General features: G+C 38.2%; 1 protein-coding gene across 4 annotated transcripts in view; it reads left to right on the forward strand.

Moving 5' to 3' along the window:
- TBX15 (T-box transcription factor 15) overlaps nt 1-22,945 on the forward strand; it is a 109,696-nt gene that overhangs the window by 16,769 nt on the left and 69,982 nt on the right. For all 4 annotated transcript variants that reach the window (XR_009630648.2, XM_067464339.1, XM_067464340.1 and 1 more), the window contains exon 2: nt 21,622-21,835. Coding sequence is in view for 3 of the 4 variants with exons in the window: in XM_067464339.1 (XP_067320440.1) it covers nt 21,622-21,835 (214 nt within the window). In the remaining variant the exon portion in view is untranslated. The remainder of the gene's footprint in view (nt 1-21,621; nt 21,836-22,945) is intronic.

Consider the following 22,945-nt stretch of genomic DNA (forward strand, 5'->3'; position numbering starts at 1 on the left):
ATACATTACTTATAAAAAGCAACTTTCTGAGTAACAATCTGATATTAGATGGTTGGCAATGTTTACTTAATTTAATACATGACTGGAATCCAGGAAAAACCATTATTTGTTCATCCCTTGATGAGAGACAGTATTTAATGTAACTGAGATTATGTGTATAAAGCTTAATGAATTATGAGCTCAGTAGGAAAAATAGTTTCATCATCTCCTGCTAGTAACACATTATTGTACACAGTGCTGTAGAGATTCTTTATACTCTTTAGTAAACTGTTAGATAACAGTTATTTATTTATTTAAAATATTTATATTCCACCCTTCTCACCCCGAAGGGGACTCCGTGCGGAGCACAGCATATACACAGCAAACATTCAATGCCGGGACACAAATTCACATACAATACATAAACATTAAAAAATTATCAAAATATTAAAATACACCATTTAAAACCGTCCTAGTCATCTGCGTGAAATCTAATTGGCCTGGTCATATTTCCTATTGCCGCTTTATTGCCCTGTCCCGAAAGCTTGGTCCCACAGCCAAATTTTTACCATCCTTCTAAAGGACAGGAGGGAGGGGGCTGACCTAATCTCACTTGGAAGGGAGTTCCATAGCCGGGGAGCAATAACCGAGAAGGCCCTGTCTCTCGTCCCTACCAATTGCGTCTGTGACAATAGCGGGGCAGAAAGCAGGGCCTCCCCGAAGTTACAACTGTGGTTATTAAATGCTCCTATTTAAGAGAATGGTGCAAGATTTATTTTAAAAGTTACATGGAATCATAGAAGAGATCACAATGACCATCTAGTCCAGTGGTTCCCAACCTATGGTTTATGGACCACCGGTGGTCAGCAAGAATAAAAGTATGGTCAGTGGCCTCATAATTACTACACTGTTGCCTCAAAACCACGTTGCAATGAGGTTGACTGGTTTGCAAAACCCTCTTATAGTGCCAAAACAATGGGGATGTCAGGAGGGGAGAGGCTGACTACTCACAAAAGTTTACTACTACCACATCAGCTCTAGATTATTAAATATGGTTTGCTGTGAGTGAGCAAATGGTAACTACTGGATGGCATATGTTCTATCTCAGAAACTAGAGCTGATATAGTCTATCCAATGCAATTTTCTAAACCAGCATACTAAATAACGAAACCAAAACTAAGGTAAAGATAAAGGTTTTCCCCTGACATTAAGTCCAGTTGTGTCCAACTCCGAGGGTTGATGCTCATCTACATTTCTAATAATCTGCATTTCTAAGCCGAAGAGCTGGAGTTGTCTGTATACACCTCCAAGGTCATGTGGCCGGCATGACTGCATGAAGTGCTGTTACCTTCCCGCCAGAGCGGTACCTATTTATCTACTCACATTTGCATGTTTTCGAACTGCTAAGTTGGCAGAAGTTGGGCTGACAGCGGAAGCTCATGCCGCTCCCCAGAGCGACCTTTTGGTCAACAAGCTCAGCAGCTCAGTGGTTTAACCCACTGTTCCACCGGGGGCTCCCTACCAAAAACTGATCTGAAACCCTTTTGGTACTAAGTCTGGAGAGTGGTCCCTGTTCAAGATGGTGCATGGTCAAGTGGTCCCTGGTTAAGTGGTCCCTGGTCAAAAAAAGTTGGGAACTACTGATCTAGTCCAACTGATTGTTATGCATTGCTGATGCTCTATTGGAAAGCCAAATCCCATAAAAATCAGAAATATTTTAATGATACTGCAGAGTGCTTGCACCTTCGTGCAAAATTTATATGATCATAATTGAAAAAAAGGAAAAACAAAAAAGAGGACAAAGTAAAGAAAATAAGAACCACTTAACAAGGATCATAAGAGCATTGTTATGTGAACTTACTAAGCGAGCAGAGCAGTCAGTACTATTTCATATGGATTTTTCTCGCAAAGCTGCATGAAAAATACCAGGCACAGCTAAAATAATCAGATCCCTGTGTAGTGTCTTATAGTGAGCTTTATGTACCATTTAGGGGAATTATTGCTTGATAAACTAGCTGTCCAAAAGTGTGGCAGTGTGTGGTCCTGCTTTTTTTAATAGAAAAAGCTCCGAAGAATTTCCCAATGGACTGTGCTTTATGCCTCTTCAGCTTCCTCCTGTAGTTTGCCTACCCCTTGTATCATGAGAAGGAGGTGATGTTTCCTCATTTATTTTATGTTGATTTTTTTTTTGCTGGGAGGAGGGGCACAAATCATTCAGTAAATAGAACCATATTCAGTAACAGACAATCAGATTTTCCAGTACCCTAATAGATAGGTATTGCATTTAAAAGCATTTATACAACTTGTCATTAATTGGATACATAGCTAAGTGCTTAATATTTAATCATTATGTGGTTAAATTAACTTTACTTTTTGGATGTTTGCTACCAGTAAACTGCTAAGTCTGTCTTGCATAATGGAGAGCATTCATTTGTAATGGTAAACCTTGGCTAGTGCTAACTCAGCAAGGTGTTTAAACCAATACAATCTTATTATACATACTTTTTTGAAGATTTTATGGATGGTGGTTTGAGTGTGTAGAAATATTCTAAGGACATAATCCAGCAAAAATAAGGGAAATCTCATTGGAATAAATGAAAAATGTTTAAGTGTAGTTGAATTCTCTTTCAGAATAAATATAAATGCATGTCTCCCATCTGAGTATTTTTTTCATCCATAATCTTCACAGCAATACACTGCAGTTTGTAGACAGAGTAGAACTATAACAAAATGTTGCTGCAGTGATTATCACAGAATCATAGGAAATTCTCTTATGTTGCGATCTGTTTGCATTTTACCATCCTTACTGAGAAGTGCCACCACCATTTCCTTAGTTGCTCCCTTGCTTCATATATATCTAAAACCTCCCTTTTAGTTGCTCTCTTTATGTTGTACAGGCCTGCTGTACAGTCACACTGACTCATTGGCTTTTTCAGATGTTTCTCATATTTCCTCCTCCACAGGATTGCTTGTGATTGTGCTTTTTTTTTTTTTGGAACTCCTTCTCCAAGTACTTCTGTCATTGAAGGGTGTTTTTATTTCTTTATCATCTCTAGCCATGGGATTCTACCAGGTATTTCCTTGAGCTTGTTAAAATCAGATTTTCTGAAATTCGAGCATTGACTATTCTTTGTCCTGTCCCACAATAATGAATTCTAAAATTATATTGTTACTCCTGTCTAATGTACTGATTACAATTTAAGTGACCAATTCCAGGATTGTTAATCCTTTTGTTCCTTCCTTTGCCTTTTAAAACAGAGAATTAGTTGAAAGGAACATAATACATTTGTTGGTCATCTTATGCCTAGCACAGTTAGTTTCCCAGTAGGTATCACAGTAAATGAAGTCCTCCATAACTACTAATTTTGGCATATTTAATATTTCTGAGAGGTTTCTCCCCCTGAAAAGCATCATTCACCACCTTCTCCTGTTTGGTGATTTGTAGTACACTCCTACCACAATGCTGCTTTTGATTCTTTTATTTTTAGTCAAATGTTCTCAGCTGGTACAATTTGATTCACTACCATAGGTAGTGAATTTGTCTTGAACAGGTAATGCCACTCTCTCTCATTTTCTGTCACACCCTTTTAAAATAGGTTATATTCTTCACTCCTTATATTCTAATCAAGAGAGTCATCACACCAGGTATTATGCCATAAAGTCATACTACCCTTCCTGCACTAGGACTTCAAGTTCATCTTGTTTGTTTCTTAAACATTATGCATTGGTGTGCAGATAGAATATGGCCATATAGCCCGAAAAACGCACAGCAACCCAGTGATTCCAGCCATGAAAGCCTTCGATAACACATGTCAAATTTTGCTTATTATTTTCTATTAATTTACTGTCAGCTTTACTATGGACCCCATTATCTTCCTCAGCTTCTTCACTAGTATTCAAATCCTTATATTTAGAGATTGCCTTTGGGCTTACGTTTTTGTTATAATCTTCAACCTATCAAAGATTTAGTTTGATTTAGCCCTCTTGATCTGACTCACCAGGCTATTACCCAAGACCAGGTATCCTCAAAATGCAGCCCTCCAGCTGTTTGGGCCTCCAACTCCCAGAAGCCCTAACAAGCTCATTCAATTGTCAGGAATTCTGGAAGTTGAAAGCCCAAACAGCTGGAGGGCCTCAGTTTGAGGATGCCTGCCCAATACATTCTTCTCAGTCTTTGTTTGCTGTAGGTCATCTGGAGCTAGTAGTCTTCTGTGTAAGAATGAAAACCATGGTCCCCGAAGCCAACCCTCTCATGTCTATGCCATTTATCTACCAGTGGTTCCCAACCTTTGGGCCTCCAGGTGTTTTGGACTTCAGCTCCCACAGTTCCTAACAGCTGGTAAGTTGAAGTCCGAAACACCTGGAGGCCCAAAGGTTGGGAACCACTGGCTGATGAATGGACGAGAATACTACTTACATATCAAAGTCTTACAATTTCTGCATATGTATTTGTAGTCCAAAGTGATCTACTCAATGGTATTCTTTACAATGTTGTGGTGCCCAGATATGCAATATAAATATGCAAACCATAAGCCACCTCTCTTAACTCCTTTTTTTGGGGTCACAGTGGCTTTGGCAAAGGCTTATGGGAAAAAGTATGTAGATAAGCTGCTACTCTCTCATCCAACTGTGAAGAAGATGGGATTAGAGGATTTACCTTGGAGAAACCTATTTTTCTGTGCCCTGAAAAATTCCCATTACCAGTCTTATTAAATTCCTGCTTCAGGAAACAGAAATAGCTCACACATGCAGCAGATTGAAATGTGGATAGGGAGAGAAGGAGGTGGCCAAATTGATTGTACAGCTTCAGGTTATAGGTAGGGGATGACATTTTGTCCTTCTACTAAAAAAAACTAAAAGAAAACTTATTGCAGAAAAAGGAATAAAAGATGGGAAGGAGAGCTTACAACTCACCTTTTCTGCTTACTAGTCAGGTGTTCAATGTGTAGAGAGTCCTTCATGTTGAAACAAATATCTTGTCTCCCACTGCTATTTCTTTAGGATATTCTACCAGCTTTGATCCAATGTGGGCCATACAAAACACAGCAATACGTGTGTAAGTAATGTCCCCCCCCCCCCCCCCATGGTAGCATGAATTGAAATGCATACAAAGCTACAGGAGATTCAGAAAAGGAGTTTTGTGTTGACTGATGTCTTCATTTAAAATGATTACGTTCATTTGAAATACCCACTGTTTCCATACAAGATTATGTTATTACATCTGTAGGAGCAGGATGAAGTGGGATTTAGAAGACATTCCTGTCTGTGATTTCTAGACAAATCCAAAGAGAATTCTCTACAAACAGAAGTCAAAGACTGGTTTAAAAAACATTTATCACATCTCCCTTTTCCCACTTGGGTCTGAGTTGTATCAAATTTCAGCATAACTTGGCCTCTTTCTTTTCCAGTGGAATCATTTGTCACTATTCATATCTGTCTTTACAAAAACCAATACTTTTTTCAGGTGAAGTGAAGAGAAAGTGGGGATAACCTCAAATCTCCAGGAACTATTACTTCACAGCCAATTCCTTCCTGTCTTCTTTTAATCAGGGAAGTCCCCTTGACCCATTAGGCTTAGTGGGATTGTCAGAGCGTATAAGAATTTATTGCACCAGAATTTTGAAGGTCTTAATTCTTCAGGATGTATGTTTTAGGACTTTGAATTTTTTTGAAAGTAGAACTCTTACGTTTTCATGTCTATTCCATATTTGAGATTTACACTGTTTGGTTTATTCATATTTTAAAGTAGATTCAGCCCTAGGAGCTTATGGCAGTTGAAAGTACTGACACAACAGTAATTCATTGTTTGTTTTCAGTTATGGGTAAAAGTATGATAGCTGGGACCCAGTGCTGGTAGTGCTACACTGGTTGCGCAACGTGGCTCTGAATTAGAGAACACGTGTGCGAGACAGCACACCAAGTGAGACACGCAGCTGTGGGAGCATACCAGTGAAGTAATGTTAAGCAGGTGGCTCAGGATAACAGTGAAGTAATGTAAGAGTGACTGGATTTTATTCATTTTTCACCACTGCTCGTATTTCTCCCCTCCTTTTTATCCTTCCTTGCAATGCAACAATGTTTTTGAATATCTCCAGATAGCCTACATCAGTACGCTTGGCTGTCCCCCCGCCCGTTTCTACCAAACTACCTTGTCGACTCTGTCATAGCTGCGTCTCTCACTGTGTGCAGTCTCTCGTGCACGTGATGCTGTGTCTGGCGCATGTGTTCCCTTCTCTAATTCAGAGCCGCGTTATGCAGCCAGCATAGCGCTACCAGCACTGGGTCCCAGCTATCATATTTTCACCCAGTTATGTTTTCTGAACCTGTGGAAATTTTCAAGATAGGCATAAGTGATTAAGAGAGAAAGATTATCCATTAAATTGTGGATTAACCATATCAAGCAGATGTTCTCACTGAGTCTGTTAAGCTTTCTTATTTTGAAATCCTGTTACAACATGTCTCTAAAAACATTTTGTGTAAAAAATGTAAAACCCTTCAAGCAGACATTTTTTTATTTTATTTACTTGTGATGCAGAGACTTTTTATTCAATACTATTTTTATTTATGGTGAGCATGGCATTTTGAGAAAGCACATGTTTAATTCAAGTCAGAAAGCAGGCTTTCTGGCTGTGAAAGTAGACATTGAACATTAGTGACTTAGTTCAGGAGTTAAGAAAGAGTTTCAACAACAATTCATGGGTTTAAGCTTCATGAATTTAGGTTCTACAAAATATATGAATTTACACAATAGAAAACCCTGGTCTAAACAGTGAAATTATACAGTATATCCAAATGCATTGGATATACTGTATAATTTGTCCAACTTGCAGTCAAAACAATTTTGAGCACACAAGGATTCTTGATTCACTGAATAAAGCCCCTTCCACACAGCTGAATAAAATCCTACATTATCTACTTTGAACTGGGATATATGGCATATCCCACTAACGCCCCATCTCTCCTACCTTATTCATGCCTAGCATTATTTTTAACTTTAATTGCATTTGGCCCAGCCATAGATCTTAATTGTGTGTTGTACTATTGTCTTTGTATATTGCTTTTTTGTTATGAGTTTATTTAATTTGTCTTACTGTTGTTGTTATTGCTTGTATTGATGTATTGTGGGCTCGGCCTCATATACGCCGCACCGAGTCCCTTGGGGAGATGGTAGCGGGGTATAAATAAAGTTTAATAATAATAATAATAATAATAATAATGGCAGTGTTGACTCAGATAACCCAGTTCAAAGCAGCTATTGTGGGTTATTCAGCCTTGATGTTATGGGTTATGTGATTGTGTGGAAAGACCCTTAGTATCATTGCATGAAAAATGTGACCACAAGGTGGAGCAATCCGTTTCTAGATGAATATGAGGTGAGTTTTAAAAACAGCAACACCTATAATACACTAAGAGAAATTTTCGCATAGGGCAATCAAATAACTAGGCCACAATACAATTGACTTTTACAGTCTTTCCATGCTGTGCGCACTTCAAATTTACCACCAATTTCTGGTCACTACTTGGATGCCTGCTTCTCAGATCTTTTTATTTTTTTTAATTTCTGAAAAATTGGTCAGATGATAAGCACAACTTCATTCTGGATTTTCCCTATCTTTTATTATGTGATCACTTCACTAAACACAAATGTGAAAAAGACATGCATAACATATTATAAGTGTTGGTGATCTACAACTTAATCCTTAGGAAGTAGTGAGTTCCTAAATAAATAAATATGAAGAATGCCTCCAGAAATGCAAGGTTTGCAGAAATATGACTATATATTTTTAAAAGGACAACTTATACCCCACGTCACAATGCCATCTCGGGGAATGCAGAGCATTCTTGGTACCCACTGAAGGGCACACAAATGCAGAACTGGTTTATTTGTATTTGGTTCATTTGTTGAACCAAATTTGTTGAATGCTTGCCACTTTTTTTCTGGAAACAGCCCTGAGTCTCCTTGGGGAGATAGGGTGGGTTACAAATAAAGTTGTTGCTGTTGTTGTTGTTGTTGTTGTTATTATTTTTATTATTATACTGAACAAAATTAGGATTTTATTGTGATTCATAGTTTTTATTAACATTTGACCCCTTTCGTTTTTAAATTTTGTTTCTCCAACACATACATGTACACCAACAAAACGAGCCCTTGATATCTGCGGAGGTTTGGTTCCAGGATCTCTCATGGATACCAAATTCCCATTATATACTATTGAGTAGAATCAATGGGTACCAGGGGAAAACTGTATATATTTTAAAGAATGAAGGGAGAGTTATACAATATTCCAGATAAAAGGAAAATTGTCAGTTTCAGTTTTTCAAAGTTAGACAATGGAAACTTTTTGCTTATAGGTGTCAGGGATTTGGCAATCTGTTTGTTTCAAGGAAAAGCATTATTGTTTTCAAATAGTACTTGTTAACAAACAACAGGGCCAGCCAATGCATATCAGTCTTTTGTCAGGACTGAAGATCTCTACAAAAGTTCTATTTCTCAGTCTTATAAAAGTTCTATTTCTCAGTCATATAAAGCCCCTCCATAATAGACTTTTCATATATATATATATATATATATATATATATATAGAGAGAGAGAGAGAGAGAGAGAGAGAGAGAGAGAGAGAGAGAGAGAGAGAGATCCCATTATATGAATCTCTGGTATGAAAAAACTGTAATTAGCATAGGGGTCTTTATATCCCTAAAATTCACCCATTCACATTCACTGAAAGGAAAAAATTTCTGCTTCACAAAACATGGCAAAGTCTGATGATGAAATCCTAAATCCAAAATCTCAGACACTTCAAAGTGTTGATTCTCATCAATCACCAGTAGAGATAGTGAGGGGTTGGTTAGATGCTGCATGCGGTCTTCAGTTACAACCTTAAGCAAACTGAAATTAATAACTGGGTGCAATTTTCTGTGTTAGGTGAGTCCAGTTCTGCAGTCACTTAATTTATCAGTCTTTTGACCTGAAAAGGACCAATACGTTTTAGCTCCAATTTCTTGGCAGGTTGTCTGCTTCTTAAATATTTTGTGGCCAGATAACCCTTTTTGCCCTGGTTTAATGTTCCAATCAGTGGCTCTGCATTTGTCTGCCTCTATTTTATGAGTCCTTGGCATCTTCAAGCACCTGGCTAATCACTGGCCAAGCATCCTTGATCCATGCCATTCGTTATGTCAGAGTCAGGAATAGGCAAAGCATGGAAATTTTGTGCATGTACACTTTCAAATGATTAGTGGCTAGTGCTTGAGTGTGCAGTTATTGTCAGCCATTTCTGCAGACGACAATAAATTGATTCAGTCATCATGTTAAAACTAAAACAACAAGCAAATATTGTTCCGAAATCTGTTTGTCAAACTGAGGGTGGCAGGCAATTTGTTTATTTGCTCCCAATAATGGTATAAATGATTTTCAAAATTTATATACAAAATAGTAGTACAATCCTGAAACAATTTTAGGTGAATACCCATTATTTTTATAGTATTTTAAAATTCACATTAAATGAAATGGCAGTAGTTCAAAAATAAATCTGGGATTAACCAAATGTTTTATCATTGCTTGGGGAAGATCTATAATAAAATCAGTCCTGGCAGTTTTCTCCCTACCCCATAGACATAGCACACACAGGACATTGGGATGTATAGTCCTTCACATCCACCTAAAGACGATGATTGGAATTACTTTTCAGTAAATGTAGGGTTTTTACAAAGCCAAAATGCCCTACTGTTTTTGTTGCCATGCAGAATGGCTTTTTGTCAGGCATGTAAAATATTTTCCCTTTTAACACACATCACATCCTGTACTGGATGTCAGCTCTCCTTTGTGGTCCTGGAGGCAGTAGTTGGAGTCATTTCCTGGATCTAAGTGTTTTGCATCATGTTGTCTTACTTGAGCACAGTCTTCTTTTTGTTTGGCTTGACTCCTGTAATCATCCCCAACCACAATTATTTTGGAGTAAATTCTGTGTTTATTAATTCTCTTTTCGGCATGCTGTATTGTGGCAGTCTTGATAAATGATCTGCTAGAATTTTTTCCTGCCTGGGAAGTACTTTAATTTGACACATGTACCCTAGATAGTCCAGTTTTTCTTAATGAAATGTACACTCAGACAGTTTAGCAAAAACTTGTTTGCCAAGTGTTTTTTCAGTACAGTTGTCACCAATTTCACATGGGATGCATAATCCTGTGAAGAAGAAAAAGGAGGAGATCATCCAAAATAAACCAGCACCCCTTTGAACAGGTGCTCTTCTTAACACTTCATTTATAAGATTTTGGAAAGTTGTGGAAGCTCTTGCAAACCCAAATGGCATGATTCAAAACTCAGACTTCCACAAGAGCACATTTGAAAGCTGTTTGCATTTTTGGAATTTGTTCAAAAGGTACAAAATCCAAAACAATTGAAACATGAGTTTTAAGTGGCAGCACATTATTGGCTAGGGGTAGATTGTGTACAGTTGAAAACTATCAAAATGTTTCTAATCATTTTGGTACAGGGCTTGGAAAATTGCATTTTACAGCAAAAGGATACATATCCCCATGATTTTATTTATTCCTGTAATTTTTGTCACTTTAATTTGGTATCTTTTAGTAACAAGCTCCATAATTGTCCCCTTCTTTTATTCTTATTCAATAATAAACCTCTAACTTGGTAAGAATCTTCCCTTTCCTCAGATGAGCTAGCATGCCTTTGATCAGTGGGAGGGGGTATTTCCGGCTAGTGTTAATTGCTTTTAATCCTTTGTAGTCTCAAGCAGAGTTTCTCAAACTGTGTTCCTCCAGATGTTTTGGACTTCAGCTCCCACAATTCCTAACACCTGATAAGATGGCTGGGATTTCTGGGAGCTGATGCCCAAAACACATGGAGGAGCACAGTTTGAGAAACACTGGTCTTGAGGATCTTTCTTTTCTCTAAAAAAACACTGATCCCACTAGTGGTAAGTTTGATGTTTTAATGAAGCCACAAGCTAAATTCTTAACTATGAACTATTTCAATATGCAATCTCCCCAGGGGTCATTGGAAAAAAATGTTTGGTCAATTGGGCTCCTGGAACAAGTTCTGTAGACAATCACTATTTCAACGAGAGCACAATATGTCATACTCTGTTCTCCAAATTTTCCTTTAAGTTGATGTACTCTGCTGGGATAGGTGTTGCGCTTTCTGTTATCATCCCTTCCAGCACCTCTTTGTTTTCTCTTTTCTTTTACAATAATATAATAATAGAGTTGGAAGATACCACCTGGGCCATCCAACCAACCCACTGCCTTGCAGGAAAAGCACAATCAAAGCACCCCAACAGATGATATCCAACTTCTGTTAAAAAGACTTCAAAGAAGGAGTTTCCACCACATCCCGAGGCAGATTTCCACTATTGAACAGCACTTATGGCCAGGAAGTTCTTCCTAATTTTCAGGTGGAACCCCCTTTCTGACTCCTATTCTCCAGGGCATTTCATTCACACACACATACCCCAGTTGCCTCATTAGCAACAGAACCTCTAAAGATGCCAGCCACAGATACAGACAAAACATTGGGAGAAAATGCTCCTGGAACATGGCCATAGAGCCCAAAAAACCCATAACAACCCAGTGATTCCAGCCATGAAATCCTTCAACAATACTATTATTATTACTTATTGTTATTTTTAGTATTTTGTATTTAAAAAGAGAACATAATAAAAGGCAGTAATAGTACACTGGATATAGAAAACATTTCAGTCCTTGAAAATTACATTCTGTCTTTGCTTGCCCATACTTATTTGTTTAGGGATCTTGAATTGTAAGATAGTCTATTAATTTTTAAAAAGGATAATGATAATTTATTTATTATTTTATTTATTTCGAGGTTTTATATACCGACCCTCTCACCTTCAAAGAGGGATTCGGACCGGTTCACAACATGTGTTAACATACAAAGAATATACAATAACAACACAATGCCACTTCATAACACGATTAAAATATCAGCACTATACACATTAAAACATTATCATCACAGTTAAAAGAGCCAAATCGTCCAACACCATCACAATCCCATTCATCATCCTCCTTTCATGTGGGCAAATAATTAAATCAGTTGTCAAATGCTGCGTTCCACAACCAGGTCTTTGTTAGTCAATTTGCCTTGATCTTCCTTAATCCTTTTTTTCTGATAGTCTGTCCAGCTTGGGTGATATCACCCCATTCAAGTCTTCAATCATTATTACATTTTCATTGGAGAATTCATTAATTTGTTTTAGCAGGTTTTGATAAAATGTCAACTTTGCTCCTGAAGGGGCATAAACAACTATCAGAGCTTTCACGACCTGTAGTTGTATTTCCACGCCTATATATTGCCCATCATTGACCTGGAATATCTTTTCAACCACAAATTTCTTCTTCACATAGCTTAAAACTCCTTTTTTAATTCATCAAGGCTGAAAAGTGTGGCCCCAATTTCAAACTGATGATCATTCTGTCATGGTTCTTCTGTATGTTTATTTCCTGAAGACATATCTTACCCAGTTTCCTTTTTGCCAAATAATGGAATGCTTGTCTACATTTACTGAGCTCATTAAACCTGCAGGCATTCCAAGTCAAGAATTTAACATACCTCATTTAGCTTTATCAATATGTGTGTCTGTAACCATTTCACCTCATCCAGCTGAATCTGTGTCTCCATCATCCATTGCCATTTGTTTCCCATGCAGATACATTTTTAAACGTGTTAGCATCCTTTGTCAACTGTGTGTTATGCCTATATGATTTATTTTTATATTAATCATGATAGATATTATGTTCATGGTTAATCTAAAACTCAATATTTGAGAATACAATTAATTTTTTCTTTATTTGACTCCAGTAGATGGAGGTGCCAATGTATTTACTCTGTTCACTGTAAAGGGGACAACATTGTTGGTTGAGTTTCTGCGTGGTTGTTTAAAGACTCTAAAATTTGTCAAAAAATGTTTTTAGACATATTATTCTGCATTTTAGATAAAGTTAGGACAGTTTCTAACTTACAGTGGCCCTAAGGCAAATCTATCATGCTTTTTCTGAGGCTGAGAATGTGCGCTTCCCTAGGATGACAGGAGGGATTTTCATGACCAAGCAGGGATTTTAATCTCTAGAGTCGTAGTCCAGTTCTCAATCTGTCACCATGCTGGCTATTCAGAGGAGATTTGCCATGGTCTTCTTCATTTGTTTGCACCCCAGCATTTGATATCAATTCAGGCCTACATTATTTATAGCTGCCTCCTCCACCATGAATTAGGGTAACTTCTTTCTCTCTCTCTATTTGGTAGCGAGGCATGCAGCCGTTTTCACAGATTTGCACAACATGTTGATTGTCATTGTTCAGCTATTGATTTCAAAAGTGAATTCTAAATAATATACTTGAAATTCCCCAGTAGTTTATTGTGCAGTTCCATGTATTTCAAAAGGGTTGTGTATACAGGAGAACAGTTTTGGATTCTATATTTTTGTACTCAGATAAATAAATAAAATAAAAATGTACTGGATTGTTCTGCTTGGGAACTGTGAATGGTGTTGGTCACATAAATGAATCCTCTTGATATGAGTCAAAAAAGCTTATATTGCCATGGATTTCAGAACGTGAACCAGATTTGTTGGCAGTCATCATGCAATGGCCACTATTATTCTGAGCACTAATGGCAGGCTATCACCACCTCTTTTCTTTGGGTGAGGGTGAGGAAAGTCCCCTGCCATGTAAGAGAAAGACACGACCTTGTTTGCTGGAAATAGTCTGTCTGCCAAGTATTTGCACTTGGACTCTCTTAATTAGGGATTACAATACATTGGGGAAGCAATGTAAAGTTTAGACCCAATTCTGTGGAGCTGTTATTGAAACAAATGTGTTTAAAGATGACTAAAGTTCAGACTATTTGGCTGATTGAATCTCCCTGTATGAACCTGCCTGAACCCTGAGATCTTCAGGAGAGGCCTTCTCTCAGTTCCACCTCCACCTCAAGGTCAATTGGTGGGAACGGGAGAGCGGGCCTTCTTTCTTGATGGCTGTGCCTTGACTCTGGAACTCCTTTCTTCCCAAGGAAGCCACAATGGTCACTCCCTGCTATTCCTTCTGGTGGCAGGCTAAAATCTTTTTTATTCAGGAAGGCTTGTAAAGAAGGAGCTTCTTAAAATCAAGTCTGGGGTACTGTGGTTTTAGCTATGAATAGTTTTAAAATCAGTTTTAAGGGCTAACTTTATTATTAATACCATTAATATTTAATTCTATTTTAGTATTTGTATACTTTTAGGTTTTAAATTTTATTATATTGGTTTTATTGTGAGCCACTTTCCATCACTTTTTTAGAGAGAAAAATGGAGTATAAATAAACATAAACATTACTATTATTTAAATACAGAAGTAACTTAAATGATATCTTTAGAACTGAAAAGGCCCCCAAGAGGAAATGATGTCTAATAACAATAGTTTGAAGCTGGTAATTTACCAGGAAAACTCTACATCTTCTAGTGAGTTGACATTGCTCCCCTGTGTATTGTTTTTTCTCCCACCTCTAATGAGTTAGTTGCAAGATGCATTACGTTATTGGAAGTATAAATGTTGAATATATGTTCTGGATAAAAGGGAAAAGGGGATGGAGCGTCTGGGAAAATGTGGCAAATTTACCCATGCCAAGTGTTTCTGGAAAAGTCACATCACTCTGTAAACACTGAAAGATGTAAAGCAGCCAAATGCACATTCAGTTACACCTGCTATTTCTCTCTGAGACCTCATTAGACGGCCGGTGGCCAGTGGTAGTGGTGCTTCGGTGCGTATAGGGGCGTGGGAAATCTGGCACCCCACGCCTTGCATCTCCCACATCCAAGTGAGGGAGATCACATGGGGGGAAGTGTGAGTGTACATGGTGTGCACAGTTTCCCCCATAGATTGTATGGAAACACGGAAGCTCTCTAGCGTTGCCCTGCTGGTGGCATGCACCCTCCTTCACCTACAGAGCCGGCACAGCATCATATGACGGGAGCTAGCCAGCTCCATGGGTGACCTGGGCTAAAATCAGTACATGCCCTTTGTGACGAGGTGGTAAAAGTATTTCTGTGTGGGTCAGCAGAAGGCAAATAGAAAGGAAGAGGAAAAATGAGAGAGAAGAAACAAATTGTTGCTTGCATGCAAGAACATACTCTGCAATATTAACAGATTTGCCCTTCTCATAACATTGTATTAATTTCATAGATACTTTTACTCATTGGCAGACTTTAAGGAGAGGTCTTTAAAATTATTTCATTGTTTTCTTTCATGGGCTCTAATAAAGTATCTTCTTTTTGTGAAAAACTTAATACAATTACTTTGTTTATCAGGAAAATGCAGCATAGGAAATCTTAATAGCCCTGTTTCATCCATCAAAGTAAACTCACTTGTTTAGTAGACGCTGTGTTCATTACTCTGCATAATTTGTTTCCAGGAGTATTGCCAATTAGAACAGCCTGTTTTATTTTGGCATCTTGATTGTGCCACTTTTGTTATGTTTTGTATGCCAAAAGTTCTAATATGCTTCATGTCTGGAATTCTGCCACGCCATAACTGAAACTGTGTTTTTGTGGCGCCTTTATCTGGTAACCTATTCTGGAGATACTCGCAGACATAACGATGCCATCCGATAGTTTTCTGGAAAGATGAATGTCTGCCAGCATGTATTTTGTTATATTCAGAAGATATCTAAGTTTCCTTTCAACAATCCCACTCTGTTCAGGAGTTTAGCTCACACTTTTTCTGTGCAAAATGCCAAGGATCTCTTGCATGTAATGCAAGAGATATTTAACACCACTATCTGTCAAGGTTGATTTAGTTTCCTCTTAAACTTGATGCTAACCATGTCAATGTGCTTCTCCAAGATCTTTTGGGCTTGACTCTTCTTTGGCATCATGCAGTAAAATACTTTGATAAATCATCTGTAAAAAGTAAGGCATGTCTGTTTTCTTTTAAATGAGGGTGCATTAAATGGCCCGTATAGATCGCTGTGTGTGAAATCTAGCATTTTGGTGCTTCTCATTTCAGTCCTTCATTGAAATGAAGTCTAACAGTCTTTTATTCAGCACATTCTGTACCTGCTAGCATTGTTACTATTACCTGAATTGACAGGGATACCTATAGCTTCTGGATCTGTAGTTGAGGGGGAGGTTTGGAACCATGATGCTCTTCTTTTTCTTACTTGAGCCACATTTGCTTGTTAAATGAAATATCATAGTTTTCAAAATTTCAGTGTCATCATTTTAATAATTGTGCACTCATTGAGCTGCATCTAATCAATTGTATGTGTTGCATTTCTTAATTTATGTGGCTGTACAGGACTTGATGACTTAAGGGACTGAATTTGTTTCTCTTTGAAAGCTCTGATACAGAGTAGAAATGAATAGTTGCCAGTGTTCAGTTTTGACATTGTCCTCACATCTAAATGGAGTCATAAATCAATATATGAAATTAGCTGCATGCTCTGCACTTACACACTCCTCCAATGTAGGTAAGGAGAAACTAAGATGAAAAATCCGAAGATTATACTCCCTTTGCTTTCTTGGTTACTTTGGAAAGGAATTATTTCTCCAAATATTTCTCCATATTTGGAGAAATAATAATAATAATAATAATAATAATAATAACCAACATTGAACCAACAACAATAATAAGAACCAACATTGAGGGAAGTCAATAGTAGTAAACTGCTTAAAGTGCAAAAGACAAAGAGTGAATACTGTAAAAACACAATCCAGAGCAGAAGAGAAAACTGACAAAAGCAGGCTCTCCATGGACAGTTCCTAGGAAAAAATGAGAGTCAAATTGACAAAGAAAAAACTTGGCTGTGGCTCACAAATGGAACTTTGAAAAAAAGAGATGTAGGGCCTGATTCTGGCAGCCCAAGAACAAATTAGAACATTAGAACAAATGCCAGCAAAGCCAGAATTGAAAAGTCGGCGGCAGATCCCAAATGTAGAGACTCTGCAAGGAAGCAGATGAAACAATAGATCATGTCCTCAGCTGCTGCAAGAAGAACGCGCAGAAAGACTACATGCAGAGGCATAACACCGTTGCTCAGATGATTCATTGGAACTTGTGCCACACAGAACTGGTCGGATCACAAGCTGGAAAAGTTACAAAAAATGAACACGTCAAACTCTGCTGGGACTTCTGAATTCAGACAGACAGAGTTTTGGAGCACAATACTCCTGACCTCATGATCGTGTTAAAAAACAATGTATGGATTGTCGATGTTGCAATCCCAGGCGACAGCAGGATTGAAGAGAAACAACTGGAAAAGCTGACACGATATGAGGATTTAAAGATCAAATTGCAAAGACTCTGGCACAAGCTAGTAAAGGTGGTCCCGGTGGTGATCGGCACACTGGGTACAGTTCCTGATGGCCTTGACTTGCACTTAAACACAATTGGCACTGACAAAATTACGATCTGCCAGCGGCACACTGGGTACAGTTCCTGAAGGCCTTCGCCTGCACTTAAACACAATCGGCACTGACAAAATTACGATCTGCCAGCTGCAGAAGGCCACCTTACTGGGATCTGCACACATTATTCGCTGATACATCACACAGTCCTAGACACGTGTGATCCAATACAACAGCCAGCAGAGTGATCTTGTCTGCTGTGGACTCATCTTGTTGTGTTTCAAATAATAATAATAATGATAATAATAATAATAATAATAATAATAATAATAATAATAATTGCTTTGGTACTAAAAACAGAACCAAAGCAAATAACAACACTAAAAGCAATACAATATATAATTTAACACCTAAAAAACCATACAAACACTAAAATAGGATTAAATATGGACACCGATCAAAATAAATAGTTACAGTCATTAAAACCATTAAAAAACCTTTTAACATTCATAAAACTGTACACAACACCCCCTAGCTCAGTCTTTAAAATGTTCTTTAACAGCCTGTCTGAATAAAAATGTTTTAGCCGGATGCCAGAAGGAAGCAGGGAGAGGCCATTATGTCTTCCTGGGGAAGAAGAGAGTTCCAGAGACAAGGGGCAGCCACTGAGAAGGCCTCCTCCTCCTCCTCCTTCTATTTAGTTATACCCTGCTTTATCTTTCTAGAAGGAGACTCAAAGTGGCTCTCGCGCCTCCACCAAATGGGCTTGTGATGGCGGTGGGACTAAAAGATGGGCCTCTCCTGAGGACCTGGGGACCCAGTTTTCATATGAACCAGCACTGGCCAACAACATGCAATCTGCCAAAAAGCTTGGACCTGAGCCCTATTACAAAGCTGCTTCGGCTTGAGAAATTTCCAGAGAAGGGGAGAGCAGTATTTGACAGCAGCTGGCCCTGTATGTGTGTGTTTTGATCAATATGGTTTTGGCAGCTGTAAATTGCTCACAGCATGCCATAAAGTTTCTCGAATGAAATATTTTCAGTTTCATTGAAATCTCATGGTTAAAAAAAACGAAGCTATGTAAAAAGAACAGAGCAGATGTGTATTTCAGCTGGCCCATCCCTGTGTCTTATGTTGCAGGAATTTTACTAAACTAAATTGTTCTGGCAAGCTTGTGTAGAAAAGGATTCCGAAAAATGGCACAAACTGAATTTTTAAAGTGTATCTTGTGACTGAGGAAGGATTCAAGATCATTACACAAATATTAAGAAATTGATTATATATGTAATACGAATAAGGTTTTCTAACTGCAGTTAGAGCAGTCCAGAATTATTATCTATAATCTTTTTTTACAGATATAATATATAAAAGTAACAAATTAAGGTAATGCTTGTTGCAGCTACTAGGCCTTGAAAACTGGTTGTATATGTCTACTCTGACCGAAGACCCATTGTTTTCAATGCGGCTTACTCCAAAGTAAAAAATATTGATAAACTTATTTGGCCTCAAGAAGAAATGGTATCTTAAGACATTAATACAACGTATAGAAAAAAAACTTTGAAGATTGGGACCTTTATGAGGGATGGTAATAGGGTATCTCTGTTGCAGTCCTCAGGGGGAGTTGACTTCATATGCCACTTTGCTTACCCGACAGCAGCTGGGTCCTTTCCCCCCTCCTGCATTGCACAAGGGATTTTTTTGCTCAGGCAAAAAGGGAGGGTGGTAGAAACACATAGTAAAACAGAGGAGGATATGGCAGATCTGGTGCCTCCTCTTCTTCAGTGCTTCTTGTTCCTATTCCCCATGTTACTCCTCTTCCTTTGCCCAGGAGGAAAATAGATTTGTGGAACACAGGAAGAGGAGGCTGATCCAAAGGGTTAAGAGGTGATTAGCTGTCCCTGATTGTTTCCTCTCTTTTGTTTTCTGTTGTAATTTTAGAGTTTTTTTAAATACTGGTGGCCAGATTTTGTTCATTTTCATGATTTCCTCCTTTCTGTTGAAGTTGTCCACATACTTATGGATTTCAATTGCTTCTCTGTGTAGTGTGACATGGTGGTTGTTAGAGTGATCCAGCATTTCTGTGTTCTAATCACCTCTCAACAAAAGATTCTCCCAGGCACTAACAAGCCACACCAAAAAACTGCCAGGCCGTCAAATGCTAATCAAAGTGGTCAGTTGAAACAGTCACACCTAGCTCCAACAGACAAGAGTTCTTTGTCCCACCCTGGCCATTCCACAGATTCCAATTTTTCTCGTTCCAACAGACCTCACTACCTCTGAGGTAGTTGCCATAGATGCAGGCGAAACGTCAGGAGATAATGCCTCTAGAACATGGCTATATAGCCCGAAAAAACCTACAAGAACAGAGACTTGCTTCATGAACAGCCTTCTCACTTATTTCCTGAGGATGGGCCTGCATGCCAATGCCATGTGAACATTTAAAGTCAGGAGGTGGCTAAGTTTCAAATTCATAATCAAAACTATGAGTCTGAAAACTGTGGAAGTGGAGGCCCAACCCCCCCCCCCCACACACACACACACGCAATGAAGTCCCAAAGAGAACCCATAATGCACATCAGAACACTCTAATGTAAACCAAATCTCAGGGCAAAACCAGAATATGAACCACTGTGTGGATACCCACAGGTCTATGCTGATATGCACACGAGCATTCCAGTGATGAAGAATTTTAAAAAACTATGTGGATCTTGGAACTGGTTCCAGCCTTTGTGGTTTGTGCAATCACCATTTGGGCCTAAAATGGGTTCGAGGATTTCCTATGTAATTTTCTACACAGTAAAATAGGTACTTTGAATACCAGTTTGAAATTGACCTAAGTGGTTACTGTAGATGTGCCCTTAGATTCTTGGTTAATATGAACTTTCCAATAATTATGTGCTATGCTTGCTAAAACAAAACAACTAGACAAGCATCTAGCTCTGTACCCCTCTGCACATTGTTGATTCTCTCATGTAGAAAGTAATATGTCTGAAAAGGAGATGTTCCATGTCATGTCGATACTTTCTATATAATAAGAACCCCAATTTTCCAGCAACTTGTCTCACATCCAAATAAACAGAATTTTAGATTAGAATATGCAAAAAGAATGACTTTTCCCACTCTATGACTATGGTGTTGTTGAAGAAGAATACTTTCTGGCAAGAGGCATGTGTTTAATTCATGCCGATTTTCTAGCTTTTCCCCTAGAAATCTATAATTAAATAACAAATAACTTTTGAAGTGATTTGATTCATATGTGTGCCATATTTTCAACTATGGAGACATGCAAATCTGAGGAGCAACTTGTTATTTTCGCAAGAAGACAAAGCAATTGTTCAAATAATAAAGAGGATAATAATGTTAAAAAACAAAGTATGGATCGTTGATGTTGCAATCCCAGGCGACAGCAAGATTGAAGAGAAACAACTGGAAAAGCTGACACAATATGAGGATTTAAAGATCGAACTGCAAAGAGTAGCACAAACTAGTGGTGATTGGCACACTGGGTGCAGTGCCTAAAGACCTTGGCCTACACTTATACACAATCGGCGCTGACAAAATTACCATCTGCCAGCTGCAAAAGGCCACCTGGGATCTGCACGCATTACTCATCGATACATCATACAGTCCTAGACACTTAGGAAGTGTCCAACATGTGATCCAATACAACAGTCAGCAGAGTGATCTTGTTTGCTGTGGACTCATCTTATTGTGTTTCTAATAATAATAATAATAATAATAATAATAATAATAATAATATAATAATAATAATAATAATAATAATAATAAATATGATGCTGGAGCAAGTAACGTATTTTGAAGAAAGCAGTAGCAGAAACCAAAGCTAAAGGCATCATTTGTGACTTTAAAGTTCAAAAAATGCCAAAAGGACAGAAAAAAAATCCTTTGTCTAAAAATGTCTCATTTTTCAAAAGCAGCTGATGTTGTATGGCATCATTTCTCCCATGCTGAATGCATTTTCTTCTTTCTGCTCCCTCTCTGGTGTTTGTCATTATGCAGCATTCTCACTACTTTTGTTACTACTTATGTTCAATATTGTGGACAATTTTATTCTGCATCTTTAAAACTGAAATATTGCATATCATATTGGGGGGGAAACTAGAAACGAGGTTGTAAATCACAACAACAGCATACATACAATAAAAGAGATGCAATTGTCCTATTTTAAAAAATATGTTGACTTTATTCTATCTGTTCCTTTTAAAAAAAGAACTTTAGACATTGAGATTTTGATCTGGTATATTCTCTTATTTACTTATTTTTTAAAGATTCGGAACAGAGCATGGGATCAGACATAGATGTGCTGCCGGAGAGACGATCCTGCTCATTTGAATCCCACTCCGACCTCACATCCAGCAGCTCACTCTCTCAGCCACCCCCTACCTCGTCTATGGAAGACATCCAGGTGGAGTTGCAGTGTGCTGATCTCTGGAAAAGATTCCATGACATTGGCACAGAAATGATCATCACTAAAGCTGGCAGGTAAGATGAATACCACAGGTGATGGAAAATAGCCATGTTCCATTGATTTGAAAAAAATAGAAGCATAGTATGGTCCTTCCATTTTCATAATCCCAATTCCCAAAAATTACAAGAATTTGAACTTGAGTATGGAGTCCTTACTACCATTTTATTAATCACTCCTTTGGTGTCTATACTGGCTTAGGGACAACGTTCCTATTGCCTCATAGTCTGTTTCCAATAGGCACATATAGAACATATGGCATATTAAACTTATGTGCATTGAACTTTCTGTATTTCACTTCTTAATTCTAGCTGATCTAGCTGCAGCACCAAGTTGACATGTAGTTTATATTTTTTCAGAAAGCATCACAATGTTTAAGATTCCTTTGATACTTACTAAAATTGCCAGAAACTTCGCCAGTGCCATCTCATTGGGCTTTATTTTGCAATTGACTGCATGCTATTTCTGCCCTGGCCCCAAGGATTTAAAGCAGGACAAACTTTATCACATACTAGATTAAGAGACATCGTTGTGGTGCACCCTCCCCCAATGTAGTTAGAACACACATTCAGTGGTTTTAAAGTACTTATCTTCCATCTGTCTGTCTATTTACTCATATGATATACTAGGTTTCCATGGCCTCTGGTTGTGGCTGTGGAGTTACTTGTGTTGAGACAGGCTCAGTTCTGTACACTTTCCATTCTGTTTCATAGGCCAAATTAAAGGAGCTGTTTTGGAATCATGTACTGGGGTAGGCTTCATACTTTCAGTATAACTAATTACTGCATTTACAATGTCATAATTAAATGCTGTGACAAAAGTAACAATACCAGAAAGCACCAATTTTATAACTCTCTAAATTTGACTCACCAAAATTTGACTCACCAAAAGAATCGCCACAGATTGTGGCAAATTTGGCAGTGTCCGGCGTGGAGTGTGGGGAACCCATAGCCCCACGCCCCGCATCACCCAAGTTACACGTAAACCCATCCCACAAAGAGAAGTGTCTTCTGCCTGGCTTCCCCCCATTGTTACTAATGTTTGAATGTAATGTAGCATAGCAGGCCCGTAGCAAGGATTTCGTTTCGGGGGGGGGGGGGGGGGGGGCTAAAAAATTTTCAGGGGGG

This window comes from Anolis sagrei, chromosome 2 (assembly GCF_037176765.1).
Source record: "Anolis sagrei isolate rAnoSag1 chromosome 2, rAnoSag1.mat, whole genome shotgun sequence".
Lineage (NCBI taxonomy): Eukaryota > Metazoa > Chordata > Lepidosauria > Squamata > Dactyloidae > Anolis > Anolis sagrei.